The sequence below is a fragment of the Arachis ipaensis genome, chromosome B3 (genome assembly GCF_059453495.1).
Source record: "Arachis ipaensis isolate K30076 ecotype BB chromosome B3, ASM5945349v1, whole genome shotgun sequence".
Lineage (NCBI taxonomy): Eukaryota > Viridiplantae > Streptophyta > Magnoliopsida > Fabales > Fabaceae > Arachis > Arachis ipaensis.
This window is the reverse complement of record NC_142438.1, coordinates 26,987,807-27,006,342: the sequence shown is the minus strand read 5'-3', so window position 1 is coordinate 27,006,342 and position 18,536 is coordinate 26,987,807. Positions and strand designations below refer to the sequence as shown.

At 33.8% G+C, this 18,536-nt stretch overlaps 2 protein-coding genes across 4 annotated transcripts; both read right to left on the bottom strand.

Moving 5' to 3' along the window:
* Positions 1-1,798: 1,798 nt before the first annotated feature.
* On the bottom strand, positions 1,799-13,165 carry LOC107630143 (putative multidrug resistance protein). 2 transcript variants are annotated; one of them, XM_088509191.1, is made up of 8 exons: positions 13,124-13,165; positions 9,157-9,305; positions 8,585-8,639; positions 8,286-8,473; positions 7,223-7,680; positions 5,844-6,384; positions 3,147-5,104; positions 1,799-2,231 (listed from the first exon to the last, which is right to left on the bottom strand). In XM_088509191.1, the coding sequence occupies exons 2-8, from the start codon at positions 9,283-9,285 to the stop codon at positions 1,865-1,867; spliced, it is 3,696 nt and encodes a 1,231-aa protein (XP_088365317.1). In that variant the 5' UTR covers positions 9,286-9,305; positions 13,124-13,165; the 3' UTR covers positions 1,799-1,864. The 2 variants fall into 2 exon arrangements, with proteins under 2 accessions (XP_088365317.1, XP_016188689.1); XM_016333203.3 differs by lacking the exon at positions 13,124-13,165 and having other exon boundaries at positions 9,157-9,336.
* On the bottom strand, positions 12,740-16,190 carry LOC107630142 (uncharacterized). 2 transcript variants are annotated; one of them, XM_021118504.2, is made up of 6 exons: positions 15,820-16,027; positions 15,535-15,632; positions 15,251-15,350; positions 14,068-14,250; positions 13,521-13,589; positions 12,740-13,189 (listed from the first exon to the last, which is right to left on the bottom strand). In XM_021118504.2, the coding sequence occupies exons 1-6, from the start codon at positions 15,874-15,876 to the stop codon at positions 13,175-13,177; spliced, it is 522 nt and encodes a 173-aa protein (XP_020974163.1). In that variant the 5' UTR covers positions 15,877-16,027; the 3' UTR covers positions 12,740-13,174. The 2 variants fall into 2 exon arrangements, with proteins under 2 accessions (XP_020974163.1, XP_016188688.1); XM_016333202.3 differs by lacking the exon at positions 12,740-13,189 and having other exon boundaries at positions 13,308-13,589; positions 15,820-16,190.
* Positions 16,191-18,536: the final 2,346 nt, after the last annotated feature.

Genomic DNA, 18,536 nt, shown 5'->3' with positions numbered 1-18,536 from the left:
CCCCTAATATTCCAAACAATCATATTTAAACTATCCATAAATAATAGGGACAGAATAAATAAGAACATAAAACTCTAAACAGAATCACCAACCTCAATAGGTGGTTTGTCCTGCGGTACTGGCACACTCTGATCCTCAATAATTGCCACCTTCGGACCTCCTGACACTGCACCTGCCATGCTTCCATCTACTAAGGTTTCCTCCATTGTGCCATCATTTTTATCAACTGGCGAGTTCTGCAAGGAGGAAGGCCGAGGACGCTTCCGTAGAGAAATTCCACGACATGCAGGAGTTCTACGTGATGGAGATGGCGCAATTTCATGTTTTTCTCGCTTCCCCATCCTAATGCCAATTGATTTACCTCCATCACCATGCAAATTGGGTCTTGGAACCCTTCTCGAACCAAACTTGTGCTGCTTTCCATCTTGGTCCTTCAAACCTGATGACTGGCCCATTGTGAATTTTCCCTTACGGAGCACTTGTTGCCAGCCCTCTCCATCATCCATGCATGCCTCATTAACATGACCATCAGGCACGTGAGGAGCCAATGATTTCGTAACCACATCCTTCCCTTTAACAACTCCTAATTTCTCACCCAAATTACGAGGATTCTCACCCAAAACACTAGCTTCTGATTTAGCCTCTTGTTGAATCTCATGATTGTTGTGTGGCACTAGTGTCGGGGCTTCATTATTTTTTTCATCACCAAAGGAATTTCCGTTTCCTTCCAAGAACTTCTTCTCCATGCACAACGATTTATCATGCCCATATCGTGCACAAGTAGCACAAATCAACGGTAAACTCTCGTACTCCACTTCATAAGTCACACCCTCCACTATAATATGTTTGATTACAGGCAACTCAAGATTAATTTGAACACAAGCTCGAGCATATTTTCCTCTTTCTGCAAGCTTAGTAGCCAAATCTACTTTCACCGGAATCCCTATTGCAGAAGCAATTCGCAGCATTGCTTGTTCCTGGTAGCACCAAATTGGAAGTCCCGAGACTCGAATCCATACCAGCGTTGATCCAAAGGATTTTTCGCATGGCCTAAAATCCACATCCCATGGCTTTACTGCAACATAGTGACCGTCTATCAACCACGGGCCACCAAGAATGACTTTCTCACGATCCGCAGCAATATCAAATTTAACCAAAAAATACCCAAACCCCACATCCAACAAATCAAACCCTCCTTTGATGCGCTATACTATCCGAAGCTTATGCATGAGAGCCGTGTAGCCATAATGCTTATCCAGCACCTTGATCACGATGGCTTCCTTATAAGGTTCAGCTAGACAACTCTTTGCCTCCTTGGTAAAATTGACACTTGGTGGACGAGAATCACCCTGCTTACCTGTCACCGTCGCGATACCATCCCCAGATAAAGACCCTACTAATGCAAAGGCCTTAGACTTTTCTGCACCAATGACTTTATCTTTAAAAGAGACCTTGGATGGCTTTTCTAACCCCTCTCGAGAAGAACCCTCCTTAACACCGGATACACACCCACCCACGCTCTCCCCCTTATCTCTTCCGATGGCATGGCCATCTTCCTCACTGTGTTTCACCCTCAACCGTTCACCCCCGCTCTCTCCTTCTCTCATTCTCCTTGAGTACGGAGTACGTACTCTTTCTCTGCTAGGATTTTTTTCTATGATCTATCTTAATAATCATTTATTTTTTAAGAATTAATCTGTTCGAAGTGTAAATTTTCACGAGATTATTTATCACTCTACTCAAAAACAAAAAATAAATAAATAAATAAATGTACACAACTGAGCATAATTAAAATAGCTAAGGCAAACGATAAGTTTATTAAGAAACAAAACCAATTTATACATTACAACATGGTGACCAAATTTTATTGAGAGGAGTTAGCATTTTGATGTTTAATAAGAGAATAGTATGCCCCATGAAGGGAAATTAACTCATTATGTGAACCTTGTTCCACAACCTTGCCACCCTTAATGACAGCAATGGAGTTGGATCTTTGTATTGTAGATAGCCTATGTGCCACAACAATGCATGTTCGTCCAACCATCATCTTCTCAAGTGTTTCTTGGACCAAATTCTCTGACACACTGTCCAATGCACTTGTAGCCTCATCAAGAAGCAATATTGCTGGATTCTTTAGTATGGCCCTTGCTAATGCTACTCTTTGTTTTTGCCCTCCTGAGAGTTGAACCCCTCTTTCTCCACAATATGTCTCATACCCATCTTTCATTCCACTGCCATCATCACAAACAAATATGTCATTTTCATTTTCATGACTTTTCTCAAGATATAAAAATTTAAATATTTTTATAAAAGTTTAATTACTCTGTTAGTATTCATAGTTTTACCAAATTTTTAATTAGATCCTTAAACTTCAAAAGTTTGTAATTGAATCCTTATACAAGATAAGAATTTGTAATTAGATCTTCACTAGTTATTTTTCAACAAAAAACAAATTATTCCTAGAATATTTGTTTTCAGAACATTTCATAATTCATTTTACATAAAACACAAAAAAAAATATTCCAAAAATATTTTGTAATTTTTAACAAAAAAATAACTTGAGGAGACCTAATTGCAAATTTTTATCTAATATAAGAATTCAATTACAAACTTTTAAATTATAAGGGCTTAACTGAAAAGTTGATAAAATTAAACAAAAAAAAAAAGTATGTATTTTGGAGGAAATAGAAGGAAGACAAGTGTAAGTTTTAGGAATAGAGGAGAGAAGAGTGAGAAGGATTGTATTTTACTCAGAGTCTTGACAATGTGACTCACTATTTTACAGATAACGATCCTCTCATGTTAAAACTAAACATTTTATTTCACATTTTGCCATAATTGTTTATCTTTTAATTTGTTAGAGCAATCAAATCAATGGTAAAGATGTGATGAACATGATATCGTCAGGTTCATTTTGAGCATGAGAAGATCCAAATCCTTAATTTATTCAACATAAATGCTCACTTATTCACGAGTCTTACCAGTGGTTCTTTTTAGGTGTTTTGAAATGAGTTGTTGGACTTGCAAAATTAAGCTATGATGATATACTATGACCACTCATGATTCTTATTTGAAAGGAGTGATTATCAAAAGGAAAAAAATGTGTTATGTTTTTCTCAATATATATAATAGTTCTTGTACTGTACCTTATGAATTCATGAGCATTAGCCATAGCTGCAGCCCTTCTTATCTCAGATTCAGTAGCCTCTTCTTTTCCATAAGCAATATTTTCTCTAATGGTTCCAGCAAAAAGTGTTGGCTCTTGACTCACCAATGCAATATGTGACCTCAGCATTCTCAAATTATATGACACAATATCTTGTTCATCTATACACACACTTCCCTTCAAAGGATCATAAAATCTCTCAACAAGACCAATAATGGTGGATTTGCCACTCCCGCTATGCCCTACTAGTGCCACTGTTCTCCCAGCTTCAACTGTGAGACACAAACCCTTAAATATCATTTGATCAGGCCTAGTTGGATATGCAAAGAACACACTCTTAAGCTCAACTTTACCCCTAATCTTCCTTCTTTTATCTGACCCCCATGATGTCTCAGGATCAATCTCGCTTTTCCGGTCCAAGATGGCGAAAACCGATCCGACTGCGCTGTTTCCTTTAGATATGTCATTTGTCATGCTTCCAGCCTCTGCAATGATGTAAGCAGTGAAGAGCAATATCAAGAAGGCTTGGAACAGATGCTTGGGAGTAATGTCACCATTCACAAGGAGCCTCCCACCATACCAGTATGCTAAAGCTGTGGAAGCAGTGTTGAAGAATTGGGAGCTGAAAAGGCCGAAACCTGAAATCCAAGAATGCCTAATGCTCTCTTGCTTAGGGCCTAACATAGTGGATTGGAAGAGTGACATCATTCTCTTCTGAGAACTGAAGGCGGTTATTGTTCTGTGGTTTATAACTGCCTCACTTGCCAGCTGGCTTCCTTCTCGTTGTGACTTTCGCGCCTTTTCAGCCATTCTTTTCATTAAAACACTCCTTGCATAGAAGCTTCCGATGACAATTGGCTGCACTGCAATCATCACAAGGGACAGCTTCCACGTCAGCACGAGTCCTAGAGCATACGCAAACAGAGAACCAAATAATGCCTGTGATAACAATGACATCCGATCGCCTACCAGCGATCGAACCAAGTTGGCTTCGGAAGATAGTCTTGCGCAGATCGCCGCGCTGGTGTTCTCTTCCTGGTCATACCATCCTATCTCAAATGTCATCAGTTTTTCTAGAAGCTTCTCGCGGATTCTTCGAGTCAACCTTTCGCCCATGACTGCGAAATTGTAGTGTTGGAGGATGCTTGTGAAGAAGTTAAAGACACCAATTCCTAAGAAAACCAGGGCCAGGCGTCGAGTCTTGGATTTCATGTTATCAGTGTCAAAGTAGATAGATATTAGCAATCCAACACAGTATGCATTTATTGGTTGAACTGCTCCAGAGCCCAATGCTCCCAAGAGTCCAAGCAATGCTCTACCCCACTCAGGAGCATTTAACTTTAGCAATTGCCACTGTGATGGAGCCGGATGATGCAATCGTTTCGGGTTATCTTCGAAACTATCATCATCCAGATCATATTGAACTGTGTAGGAGTAAGGAGTTCCCATGGAAAGTCCCTGGCTGAAGGGAGTGAACATTGGAGTGCCATGTGTGCTTGATGTGAAACTCACTGAAGGGCTTTGAGGAGTGCTGATCCTTTGTGAGCTCCTTCGCTCCTTGGGAGCATTGGAACTAGGCCTTGGTTCATCATTCTGAGCTGTTACTTGCTGCAACTCTACCATTCGGGCATAGGCTCCGCCTCGTCCGTCAGTCAAGTCCATCAGCTCATTATGGGTGCCTAATTCAATCACTCTGCCTTCTTGAAGGACAGCAATGAGGTCGGCCGTTTGTATCGTCGATAAACGGTGTGTGATGATGATTGTTGTCCTTCCTTTTGAAACTTGATCTATTGCAGCCTGTACTACTCTTTCGGATTGTGCATCCAGAGCACTGGTTGCTTCATCAAGCAGGAGAATCTTTGGATCTCTAAGTAATGCTCTTGCTATGGCGATTCGCTGCTTCTGTCCGCCGGATAATTGAAATCCAAACTGTCCAACCTGGGAAAAGAATCATAGTAGTTTGCAATAAGAAGATTCAGTCAAACATATTAAGTGTTACCTCTTCATGCATACTGAAAATTTAGTTTCTTCGTCACTTTAGGCCCTATTAATTTGATAACGATATGAATTTGAGGATAGAAATATAGAGATACTGAATCACACAAGTTTGTCTAGAGAAGAAAATAAATATGAAACAGTATAGGAACTAACTTTTAGTTAGTTAACATTAAGCAACTTTTCTTTCATAATTTTAGAAATTCTCAATTTTTGAAAGATATAGAGTTTATGATTTATAGTTTAGAGTTTAGAGTTAAAAGTTTATGATTTAAGGTTTAGAATTTAAGATAAACAAAATAATTATAAAAAAAATTGGCTAATGTATGCTGAAAAAATTAACTCCCTAGCATTACTCAATAAATATATAAACATATAAAATGTCTATGTGGAATAAAATTAAGAAATAGGGACAGGAGAAATAAGAATAATAAAAAATAATCTTAATATGTCGCAATGTTTCAGTATTTTGGATTTTTAGACATTTAAAAAAATAACCGCAAGTTTGATATTGAATGATAAAACTTAAATGAAAGCATGCTCAAAGCAACTTCAAAAGATAGCTTTACCATTAAGAAATTTCTAGGTATTTACATTTTAATTTCTTTCTTTTCTCATTCTTATCTAGTTTATTTGGCTGCCCTAGTATTTTTTTTTCTGATAGGAGTTGGAGTTAGCTTACTTGAGTTTCATAACCATCTGGCAACTGAACAATGAAATCATGTGCATTTGCTGACTTAGCTGCACTTATCACATTTTCCATTGAAGCCCCTTCTTTTCCAAACAATATATTCTCTTTAATTGATGTAGCAAAAAGAACAGGCTCTTGATTCACCAGGCCAAATTGGGATCTAAACCATTTCAACTGAAGTCTACTAATCTTGTGACCATCCAATAGTATTTCTCCCTCAATAGGGTCATAGAACCTCTCAAGAAGTGCAATGATTGTTGATTTTCCAGAACCACTACCACCAACAAGGCCTACTCTCTTGCCTGCTGGAAAAGTGAGATTGAGTCCTTGTAAGATTGGTGTGTCTGGTCTTGATGGATAATTGAAGTATATGTTCCTGAATTCAATTTCTCCTCTAACATATGACAAGGCTTTCCCCTTTTTGTCTTCAGAATCTATGGATGGTACCCTATCAATCATTTCGAAAAGGCGAGTGACGGCAGTAGTTGCTTCTGTTATGGCAGTTAAATTTGGAAGTGCACTTAAAATACTCCTGAAATTCATGAATAACATAATAATATTAGACTAAACTAGTAATCTTCAAGAATATTCTCCGAAAGAACTGTGACATGATAACAATTTAGTCTTTAAAAAGATTTGTGATATCAATCAAGTCCTTATTGTTATATCACATATATTGTTAGACTAGCAACACAATATGCATATGAATAGAAAAGATCAGGTAAATGTCATAACCACATTTTCAATGATAATAGTGTTGTTAAATGTACTTTTAGAATCTAAATAAATGTCATGCAAAATAAATGTCACAAATCTTTTTGGAAGCTATTTTTTGAAAATAAATACAGAAGCATTATTAGAAACTAAACTGATGTCATGTATATTTTTCAAGAGACTAAATATCACAGAAATATAATGTAACATAAAAACGCAAATTATTCAATGTGGCTCATGTTTATGTATGACAAGAGCATGATGGCAGTGGTGTGAAATACATTACTATGGGCACTGATTTCTTTGAGCTATGTATGGTAGTGTGCAGAAATCGCACCTACCGATTTCTACTGTTTAATAATTTAAAAAAAAATAGAAATGACACTCGTTCAATTATTTGTTTTTTAAAAAAAATTCAGAAATTGCACCCAACAATTTTATTTTGAAATTTAAAAAAAAAAAATTTAGATATCGCACCCATCGATTTTTCTAAATCACCCTAGCAATTTACCTTTTTGCATTCACTCCCATATTATGGTAAAATTCTAAAAAAAATCCAATAATTTTTAATTAAAAAAATGTCCCCATAAATAAAAAAATTTGCCACATAAAAATGTAATGTAAAACAAGAATTAGAAAAGGGGAAAACCACTTACAGCCCTCCCATGAGTACATTGAAGCCAGCCACAAAAACATGACCACCCTTTTCTCCTTTTTCAGTGATAAGAATGGTTCCAACCCAAGCCTGAAAACCCCAACTTATATAAATAACTCCCATGCTCCCTAACATCAACCCTTTTGCAAAACCTTGCTTTATTCCTAACTCCATGGTTTTCTGAAGTGCACAGCTGAATTTGTTAAGAGTTTGGTTCTCCCCAACATAGGAATAAACAGTTCTTATTGAAGATATTGCTTGCTCTGCAATCCCACCAGCAACACCATAAGACTCAATCATTTTCATTGTCACATCCAACATCATCTTCCCAAACATGAGAGCTGGGACTATGAACATGAGGGAGAGTGGTATGGCTGCAAGTGTGAGTCTCCATGAAAGCACAAATGCAAAGATGTGGCAGAAAAAGAATGTTGACATGTATGTCAAGCAGTCTGGTATCTACACACACACACACAAAAAGTTCTAAATTAGTGTATGCATAGAGAATAAAAATAAAGGAAATTTCTTTTCAAACTCTTGGAAAATATCTATTGAAAGGATTCTAAACTAACAAATCTCTAACCATTTTTTGTAAGGACACATAAATTTTTAACTAAAATTAAATATTTATGGGTCCCAAATCATTAAAAAAAGTTAAGATACATAGATCTTTCTGTTGACTAATTGAAGAATTTATATATTTCAAAAAAGAATTTATGTCGTATTTTATTTTTACTATGTAAAGGACCTATAAATATTTAATTTTAGTTAGATACTTATATATCTTTATGAATAATAGTCAAAGATTTATTTATCCTTTAATCTTTTGTTTTATAAAAAAATATAAGGAGACATGTTATTAATCCTTCTCTACATGTATAAATTTTTAAATAATGAAAGATGAATTTATCATTTTTTTTCAAATATGGAAAAATAAATCTGTTTTCATATTTTTTGTTAAGAACGATTGAGGGTTGACTTTAAATATATGTGATGATAAAAATAGCAGTGAAAGCAAGTTTAGTTTGGGGAAAGCATAATAGATCAGAAGTGAATAGTGAAACCTTCTCACACAAGGCAACTTGGATGGTATTGGCATCTGAGGAGATGAGTGAGACAACTTGGTAAGTTGTTGACGTACCAGCTGTCTGGCTATCAAAGAATCCAATTTCTTGTCTCAGCACTGATTTCAAATATTCCATTCTCATTCTTGAAGCCTGTCTCTCTGCAGTTCTTGCCCAACACATTCCTTCTGCAGTCGCATAAAGCAAAATAGATAGCTGGAATTATTATCTTTAACTTCCAAATTGAATTATGCTTTGCAAAATCAAGGTAACTGTGAATTCTGAATTATGTAGCTTACCTACAAAAGCTGAAAGTCCAACACCAATTGCAACTAATAAAAGCCTCAATGCATACTGAAATTAAAACATAAATAAATAATAAGGTGAAGTCAGGAAATATCAAAAGTTGTTGCCTAATCATATTCCTGAAAATCAAAATTTTCGGAATAAAGGATAAGAAAATTAAGCTCTAGACTTTTTCGTATAAAATTTTAATACTATATCGTGATTTCTCTACATCAATATTTCATGCTATTGAACAAAGACATACAAATTGTTTTATATCTGTCATAAAATTATTTGTCCCAAAAACTTAAACTGATAGAAGAAAGCCTTATGCTGAAATTCTTCTTTTTTTTAGATCAATGAAGAGCTAATGAAAAAAAAAATTGTTTCTTGAATTTCTCACAAGAGAAATGTAAGTTCTAAATTGAATAAATGCTAAGAGATTAACAAAAAGCAATTTCCTACAAAGATGCATATTAATTACATTAGAATAGATGAAGCATATCACATGAAAAATTAAATATATGTATGGCAAAAGAGAATAATTATATATAGATTATTTAAATTTAAATGAACAAGCTCTCACCTTGTTCACATCATGCATACCCAATTTGGTATTCTTGTCTCCATAAGCATTGATGACATCACTAAGAATATACATCATAAGAGGGTTCTGCAATCCATCACCAATGCTTCCCATGGTCCCAAACAACATTAAAAACTTGTCCACACCATCTGCATAACGAAACATGCTATTGTTCCCCATTATTGCTACCTTCACTTGATGCTCTCTTTGGAGAGAATGAAATGAAAGATATATACCCTATTTTTTATTTTTTCCCCCTCTAATAGAGATTTATTAAGCTACATATGTCACTAATGCACTAAAATATATACTTGAAAAAGACTTATATATGCTTGGTCAGATTCTTAGTTAAATAGATGAGTATGGACTAACAAATGGCTCTTGTTGTTGTCATTTTAGAAACAAGGCCGTTTGATAAAACATGGACATAGAGTGAAAATGGCCGCCCGGCAAATATATTTTATTCAAAATTTAGTTATTTTATTTTAACTATAATCATTTTTGTGCCTATATACATAACAATTTAACTTTCTCCTGAAAATGATTTAACAAGATATTAGAAATTTTTCGCCAATAGGTTTAGAATTTGATCTTATTACTTATTCCTCTAAACGAAAGTTGATTTTTGTTTAAGATAAAAAATGAATTTATACATCAATTATATCATTATTCAACAAAGAAAAAAAAAGCTGTTAAACTCTTCAAATATAAAATATTCATATGTCATTTTTAATTACCATGATATTGATACATTGTCTGTGTAACTTTTGTATGGTTGTTTGATTAATATTGTGGTTCTAGACATAGTTAATTTAGCCAGATGCATTAATTTTATTCCATGGGCTCTTTTGAATTTTGTCATCTTCAGGTTATATAGACCTGCAGAGAATGATTCCTTTGTTAACTGTCTGATAATGAGTGTGACCAATTGAAACTAGTAAAAAAAGTTTTGCCAACTTAGGAAGGCAATAATCATTCGATATTTCTAAGGCATGTTAATTTGTATTATCATGTATTATGTAGGGCCAAAGTCACATTAGGGATCCAAACATAATTTTATCTTTTTTTTTTTTAATTCTCAATCAGTACGGCTTCATTCCATATCAATATAAATTAATATACATGCACCCACAATTTAAACAAGAGATTAATTTTTATATACTGATAGCGTGAAAAGAAAGTAATATATCAGTATAAAATAAATAGTCATATAAATAAAATTATACTGTTTGAGTCGACTAATTGTTATTTCAAAAATCATTAATATAATAAATCTTTATTAGATGAGAATGTACCATATCAAAATTAAATTCTTTAATCAGTAATGTAAGTGTCATATTTTGTCATAGATAGTTACTTCAATCTCCGTTTTTTTTTTTTTTTTTTTTTTTTTTAGTTTTTGCCACTTGTAAGGATTAAGAAACCGAATTGTAATTATCTAACCTGGCAGTTTATAATGTGTACTGCTGCCGGCCACACCTAACAAGAAAAGCCTGTGAGAGATTGAGACAATCTTTGTTGCATCAACTTGATTTGGTCATAGGCGAAGTTTAATTCTGGATTCTTATTTAGTATATTGTCTGGTATATATGTTCGTTCAGTACAATAAGAAATTGAATTTGCACTTTATTCCGCTTAGCATAGACGTCTCACTTTTTTAATATTTGTGATGATGGATGCATAAGCTATCTATTTAACCTTTAAGCTACACAGAAGGATCTGGTTTTCATTATTTATTTATTTATTTAGTTTTGGCGGAATGTGTCATTTTGTTCTGAGGTTACTATGGTTCGGTTATCATTGGCATCTACAGCAAGTCTTGTTGGACTGAGAAAATAAATATATCATAAAAATAAAATCAGTTTAATTTAATATTTTCAACATAAAAATATTTTTGCATGATCTTCTAACCATATGTCAATCTGGGAGATTTTTACCAAGTTAGTGAGAGAAATTTATCTGTATACAAAGTTAATCTATCTAATGTAAAGTAAATTAATTTTGACTCTTTCTTGTAAAAGTTAATATATAACCCAGTCTCGTGTTATATGTGACTTTTTAGCAGATAATAAAGCTAATATTCAATTACTATTGTCAATGAGACAAAGATAATATATGATTGAAAAACAAAAATAATGAGTGATTACATAATATTTGTAATCAACCAACTTGGTTCATCAAGTAGTCAGCTCACTCAACTGCTTAAATAAGTGTCGAGAATTTAAATTCTGTCTTGTGCATGTAATAATCCATTGGCCAGTAGCAAATCTTTAAATGGAGCTCAGACCACCACGATTAGTCCTTGACCTATCCGACTAGGTAATAGCTTATAGCGTGAGAAACCAAAAATAATATTTGTAATAAAGTACAACCAAATACCTTTAACTTCTTTTTTCTTTTTAACCTTTAGTCGCGAGCTCCTAGTTGAATCTTTTAAATTCTGCATCTTCTCCTCCTACTATTAATTTTGATTAGAAATTAATTGTATTAGAAATTATAACTTAATTTTAATACACTGTCAATATAAAATAGTAAAATACTTTACACTGTCAGTGCATCAAAATTAAACTCTAGAAATTAATATCTGAAATTAATACTTGAGGTTTAAGCAAGTAATTGTATTAGAAGTTAGTATTTGAATTTTATTATAAAAAGACTAAAATTTGTGCAGAATTCATTTTAAGAGACTAACCAACTTTTTTTGACATTAATTTTAAAGGGAAAAAAATGTCTTTGTAGTTCAAAAATGCCCTCGTTGATTGTATTAAAAATTGAAAACTCAATATAATTTTAAAAAGACAAAAATATTCTTGTAATTAATATTTAAGGTACTAAAATACTCTTTAATCATTAGCATGAAAAAACTAAATTATCCTATAGGATTAATTAAATGTTTGATTATATCATAAATTAAAAATTTTAATCTAATATTGAAAAGACTAAACCCTTATACAATTTTTTTTTTTAAAAAAAAACCCTTATACAATTATACTTAACCTTTAAACTAAAATATTTTTAGAATTAATCTTAAGAGACCAAAATATTTTTTTATAATAAAGATTATTTAATTATATTAGAAATTATAAATTAAACTAAAAAAAAAAAAACTAAAATACCACTATAATTAAATGGTAGACTTATATTTCTTTATTGATTTATTATAAAAACATTAGATCATAGTATGACTTTTTTTAAAAAAAAAAAAAGAAAGAGATTGCTCAGACTCAATGATCCATACAAGTAAAAAAAATTATCGATTTGTGCAGACAAACTTTTGCGTGTAAAGATGTAATTTGTTATCCACGTTACCAAACTTTGGGTGCTTGTGAATTGTGATAAAAATTGGGTTCATAATTCATATGATAAAAAGTTTAGAAACCCATATTTACGAGAGAGCCCCAACAATATCGCCATTTTCATTACCAACCTTGGTCCTTTAAGCATCTAAAGATACTTTCACCATAGTAGAAAGCTCCCTCTTTCAAAAAGTATAAAACAGCTTCCAAAAAAAAACTTATCTTACAAAATTATTTTTAATTTTAAATGATTATTAAGATAGAAATTTTAAACTCCTACAATATAAACACAGGTTGTAAAAGACCATTAAAGAAAATTTGTATTACACCCTTGTGGCTTGAGCTAATTTAATTAAACAACCATTGGTTCTCCTAAAATTTAAGTTGATTTATCTCTATGGTTGCAGTTTTATACTTTCAGTAAACATTTCTCAAAAACCTCAAAATGCTACGGAATCAAAATGACAAATTACCACTGACAACCAGACAAAACGGGCACTAAAGTCTCCTTACAATTCAAGTTATATAATATTTTTTTAATTTATTTTTTATATTATTCGATACTATTTTATAAAATAGGACACTAATCTCCTTATAAACATGACTTTGACCTCTCTCCTGAGAATATTTATGTAGGCTTGATAAATTAAGACGTGTTGTGTATCACTAACCTGGGACGAGTTCATGTGTCCTTAAAAAGATGTTTGCTAATCTTTATTTTCTTAAGCATGAAGCATCTGCATCAAGCAAATGGCAACAAAAAATGAAGAAGAAAATAAGAACTATTTTTCAAAGTATAGGGATCTCTCAGATATAAGTAATTAAGGATAGATTGCAGTACTCTGTCAATGTCAATTTCAGTTAATCTAATCAGCCATATTTTCTATTGTATTTATAAAGTTTCATCAAAATACAATAATACACACAGCATTAGGTGGATAGATAGATGATGATAATCTAACTTGGGAAAATATGAAACAAAAACCTTGAGTATACAACATTACAGAACAAATTTCACTCATCATCCTTGTATGGATACTCCTCGGGGACTTGCTTGAGAAGTTTTACCTGCAACTCAAACACATCATCACCTCGAAGCACATCGCGGATCCAAGTGACCTCAGTCTTCATTGACACCTGAACATGGGCAAGCATAGAAACCATCAGACATGACAACGAACAAAGGAAAAAGAAATGAAGCATATGAAGTAGATATCACCTTTAAAGATTCCAAATATCACAAGAAACAGAACATGATAAGAGAAATTATGGTAGATAATTAGATTGAGTACATGACAAGTATCTGAGGAAAAATTATTTATAAAGAAGAGAAATGGCACCGGCAGCTTGTGACAAAAATTGATTTAAAAACTGCCCATTTCCACACACAAATAAACTGCTTAATGATTAAATCGCTCAACTTATTTCAGAAGCCAACAGCAGAAGGCTGCATCAACCATAAAAAAGCGCTTTGCTACTTTCTTAGTAGTTGAAAATGAGAAGAAAAACTGATGAAAAAAAATAAACATTGATGAATATGGAAGTTCAGTTATGTAGGCCTAATATCTCAAATCATTTCAGATGTTGCTAACTTGCAATAGTACTAGAAGCTTACCATCTCTAAGGCTCCTCTAATGACACCACTTAACATGTTGCAATAGTAAAGACCTTGACAGGTGTCAGGAAGCTCAACAAAGTCTACCAAAGGATTATCCTCCAAAATGATACTACAACATGTACCTTCAGCATCCCAGTTGCCCACAGATGCAGTAACACCAAGGAACATCTTAAAACCAACCTGTATAATAACATTATTACAATTGATCAAAAACAAAACATGTCTTTTGCTATAATTATGCTTTATTAATAACATAATTAACAACAACATACCCATCAGTCCATCACACAGCTAACAAGCAATAAAATCAAGCATATCATTCCATCAAAACCCAAAGAAATTAAATGTATGATCCCGGGATCCTCATATAACAATGGCCAAAGTAACTTGAAATACTTATACTACATAGTTTGATGATGACAAATTTAGGCTTAAAAGTGATTTGGAATGAAATATAGTCAGTTAGTCGCATAAAGTATGAACATATTTGGTAATGTTGAGAAGGATGGCAGTACACACTAAACAATATATAGTTGCCATTCATTATGCGTCTTGAACTAGACATACGCTCTGTAATTTTATGGACAGCCAAACCCACAGATAGGGGATCCTTTTGAACCCTCTACGGATCTTAGATGTTCGTAAATTTTCTCCAGTACATATCAAGAGAAAATATTTTGTGTACCCATTTCCTCCCTCAATCCTTGTATGTTGTTTGGCCACCATTTAAACTGATTTGGCAGAATTACCTTGAACGAAATTATAGCAAAAGCAAAGTTGGACATAGACTATAGGTATTACTTGTTCAACCATAATTGATTAGTTTCAGTCTTTTGATAAGCCAATGGGATGCAAACATATCCACTGCCTCTACATAGCAATCGTTTCAGACTTGTTTTCAATAGATCGAATTTGCACTATCTCAGAAGGATGTGCTTCATACTCCTTTAAATTAACAACGTTGCACTGCTGCTCCAAACCACTCAAAGAAATACTCAAAACATCAGAAATGGAACTCACCAACTAAAGCAAATTAGAAAACAAATATAACTATGAAAGCATGAAAAGAACCAATTATCGAACAAATTAATTGGACACAGAAAAGCAACGAGGTTTAAATGAAGAAACTGAAATTCAAGCAATTACAAGCATCAAAATAAACCAAGCAATAATGCAATACCTTTGCAATTACATCAGCAGTCTCTCTGAAATCAACGCACCTTGAGACATTGGATTTTGCTAAAAATTCGTCAATCAAACGGATTCCAATGTTATAACCCCTGATAACCAACCAAACAGCAAAATTTTACATTAGTGATCAAAGTTACATGAATAAAAACGAAAACTTTTCAGGCACTAAACTGAACCAAACTCTCCAAATTAGACATGAAAAAACCAAAATTCTATGTTATCAAGTGAAAAATATTCTGAAGGTAAGAGAGAGAAATTGATTCTGAATCGTACATTTGTTCAAGCTGCTTGTTCACCTCTTCAACCTCTTCCAGATCCGTGAGCAATTGACGCACAATCGCGCCATACGTTAGAGTAAAAAGCTCCGCATTCTGAAAATTCCAAAAGCAATCGTTAATACATACAAGAAAAACGACTCTATGAACTACGAACGAAACAACGGTTCCGTGAACTACAATTTAAATTCAAATTTACATGTTCACGTTAAAATTCGAATGAGCAAGGAATCAAAACAGAGAGAGAGAGAGAGAGACAGAGAGAGATGTTGTGTTTGCTTACAACACGCTCGATGTTAGCGAAGATGGCGTCGCCGGAACGAGGAGCCACTGGAGCCATTGACGGAACTGAGTAAGCTTTTGCTGCGATCTGAGCTGCAAAGACGGAAACCCACTAGGCCACTACACACCAGTCAAGGACAGCACTAGGAACATAGATGCCTCTTCAGTTCTATGCTAGCCCATTAAGCCTTTCGGCCCTACACAAGCTTATGGTTGGGTCTTTTTAGTCTTAATTTGGAATACTCATATTTTTATAATCTGGGCCAAGTTGGGTTCAGGCCTTCGGCCTTCTAGGCACGTAGCAATGGAACATCTTGGGTGATAGTTGTAATATGACCCAAAACAGAAAACAGATAGGACAATACATAAACACATCGGCTTGGCTCAATTGGGAAAATCATATGTCTCTTAATATGCTACATTCAAATTCAAACTACTTCTAATAGAAAAGTACGAGGAACTAATACTCTTATTTAATGCATATAATGGAAATTTATTTGAAATTAAAATTAAATTATGGATAATGGAGTTTAATTAAAATTAAAATTAAATTATGGTTACAATCATTAATTATAAAGATTTGCTAATTTGAATTGTTAAAAAAATTAGGATTCAGTTAAACGAAAATATAAACCACGATCATCTTTCTATGAACGGCGGGGACAGAACCAAGAACGCAAACCCTCTCGCCGACGGTGGTATCTCATCTTCTCCCTAGCTTGTGTGTTATCACTGGAAGTCGCTCCCGGAGACGCCGAGGTCCGCACCGGTGAATGTCCAGAAGTGCATACCGTGCGTGTGGCTCCTTCTGGCGGCACCGCATCAAGTCCACCTGCCCAGCCGGCGTATGGTCTATTCTGTTTATTGACGGTACAAGATAAATGAGTCAATAATGTCTCTCCTTTGATACGTCCATCACCACGTGGTAATTCGTAAATGGCGTGCAATGTCGTGCAGTCTTTGTGTCATGTTCCATCATCCATTTCTGATCACAATTCATCGAAACCACTTGAGGACGCTCCCGACCATTTTGTCGCCGACGGTCAGCAGTCTAATAAGGTGAGAATGGTTTGTTGAATTGTTCACCATGGATGCTTATTTATATAAGATTTAGATGTTCATCGTTAGTGCAGGTGTAGTGTTTTCGTTATTTTATGTTAATTGCTTACTTCGATGGATCATGATTATTTTTCAATTAACCATATTTGTGGTGGTTTTAAATTCATGGTGCGCATCTATGTATGGAAGATATGAGTGCGTTAATTAGTCATGGAATGTGGAATTTATCTGCGATGAAAATATTTCTTTTGTGGAGTATCCTATGTAGATATATCAATTTAAATATGCAAATTTAAACCAGCATGTATAAGCAATGTAATTGGTACACTGGACAAGTGGCTAGTTTAGAAGTAATCACCCATGATGTGCTTGATGCCTAGAGAATAATATTATTAGTGTAGTATATTGTTAAATATTATAAAATAAAACTAACTGCATTGTTATTGTTAAGAGTTTTCCTGAAAATGTAAGCTAAATAGAATAATAAGAGGCATGCATGTTTAGATTCGGAATATATGTATGAGTATACATGATAGATGGCCTATGCATTAAAAATGCCACTGTAGTGACATTAGATTCTAAAACTCAGTAATGAAATAAGTGCATGGTAGTTGTATATGCTGCTTTTTTATATCGGTGGTACACAGTGTGATGTAGCACATAGAATAGTAGTAGTAAAAATTCTTATATAATAGGTAAAATAAAATAAGTAATTTAGTTTCTATCAATAGGTGATACTGATGCATTCTTTTCCAAATTAATATGGGTAGGATGATGTGGTCCAATTATATTTTTGTATCCTTATCTATGGAGTTTGGAGAAGATTTTTGTGCATTTCATTTACTAGTTGATTATCTAAATAGTTTTCATAAATTTGATTTGGGTGCTTATTTCGTGATTATAGGCCATGCCACTATTGGATGTTACTGAGATTGGAAGTGAAGAGATTGATCTTGGTTACGAGGTTTGGATTATAGTTTTATCCTGTATTCTAATGTTTGGGACAGTAACCATCCTCCCGTGCACATTGAATTCTTCGAAAAGTCAAAATAATCCATACTTCTAAAGCTAAAGCAACTAGTTTTAATTGATTTATGATCTAAGGATAAAAGAAAAGTTGTTTATAATGCACTGAAGTGTGGTGAATAGGTCGCGTCACTTCATGACCATGTATAAATGTACTGTACATTATAGAATTTTTAATAGGTTTAAGATAATGTGTTTCATTGCTGAACAATAATAACAAAAAGGAAAGAAGCTCGATGAATAAAAATTTATATTTGTCTTGCTTTTCTGTGGTATTTAGTGATGGTCTATTTACATGACATTTCCTAAGGGTTTCTCCAATTATGCTTCCTGATTTTACATTTGTTCGTTTATTTTGCGATTGTAGGCCATTGGTGCACGAATTGTAAATCACACTTTTCACAACTCGTACCACTAACCAGCAAGTGCACTGGGTCGTCCAAGTAATACCTTACGTGAGTAAGGGTCGAATCCCACGGAGATTGTTGGTTTGAAGCAATCTATGGTTATCTTGCAATTCTTAGTCAGGATATAATATCAATAATAATTCTTAGTTTAAATTGTAACAAGTGAAAGGGCACATAAAATAAATACTTGGTATGCAGTAATAGAGAATATGTTGGAGTTTTGGAG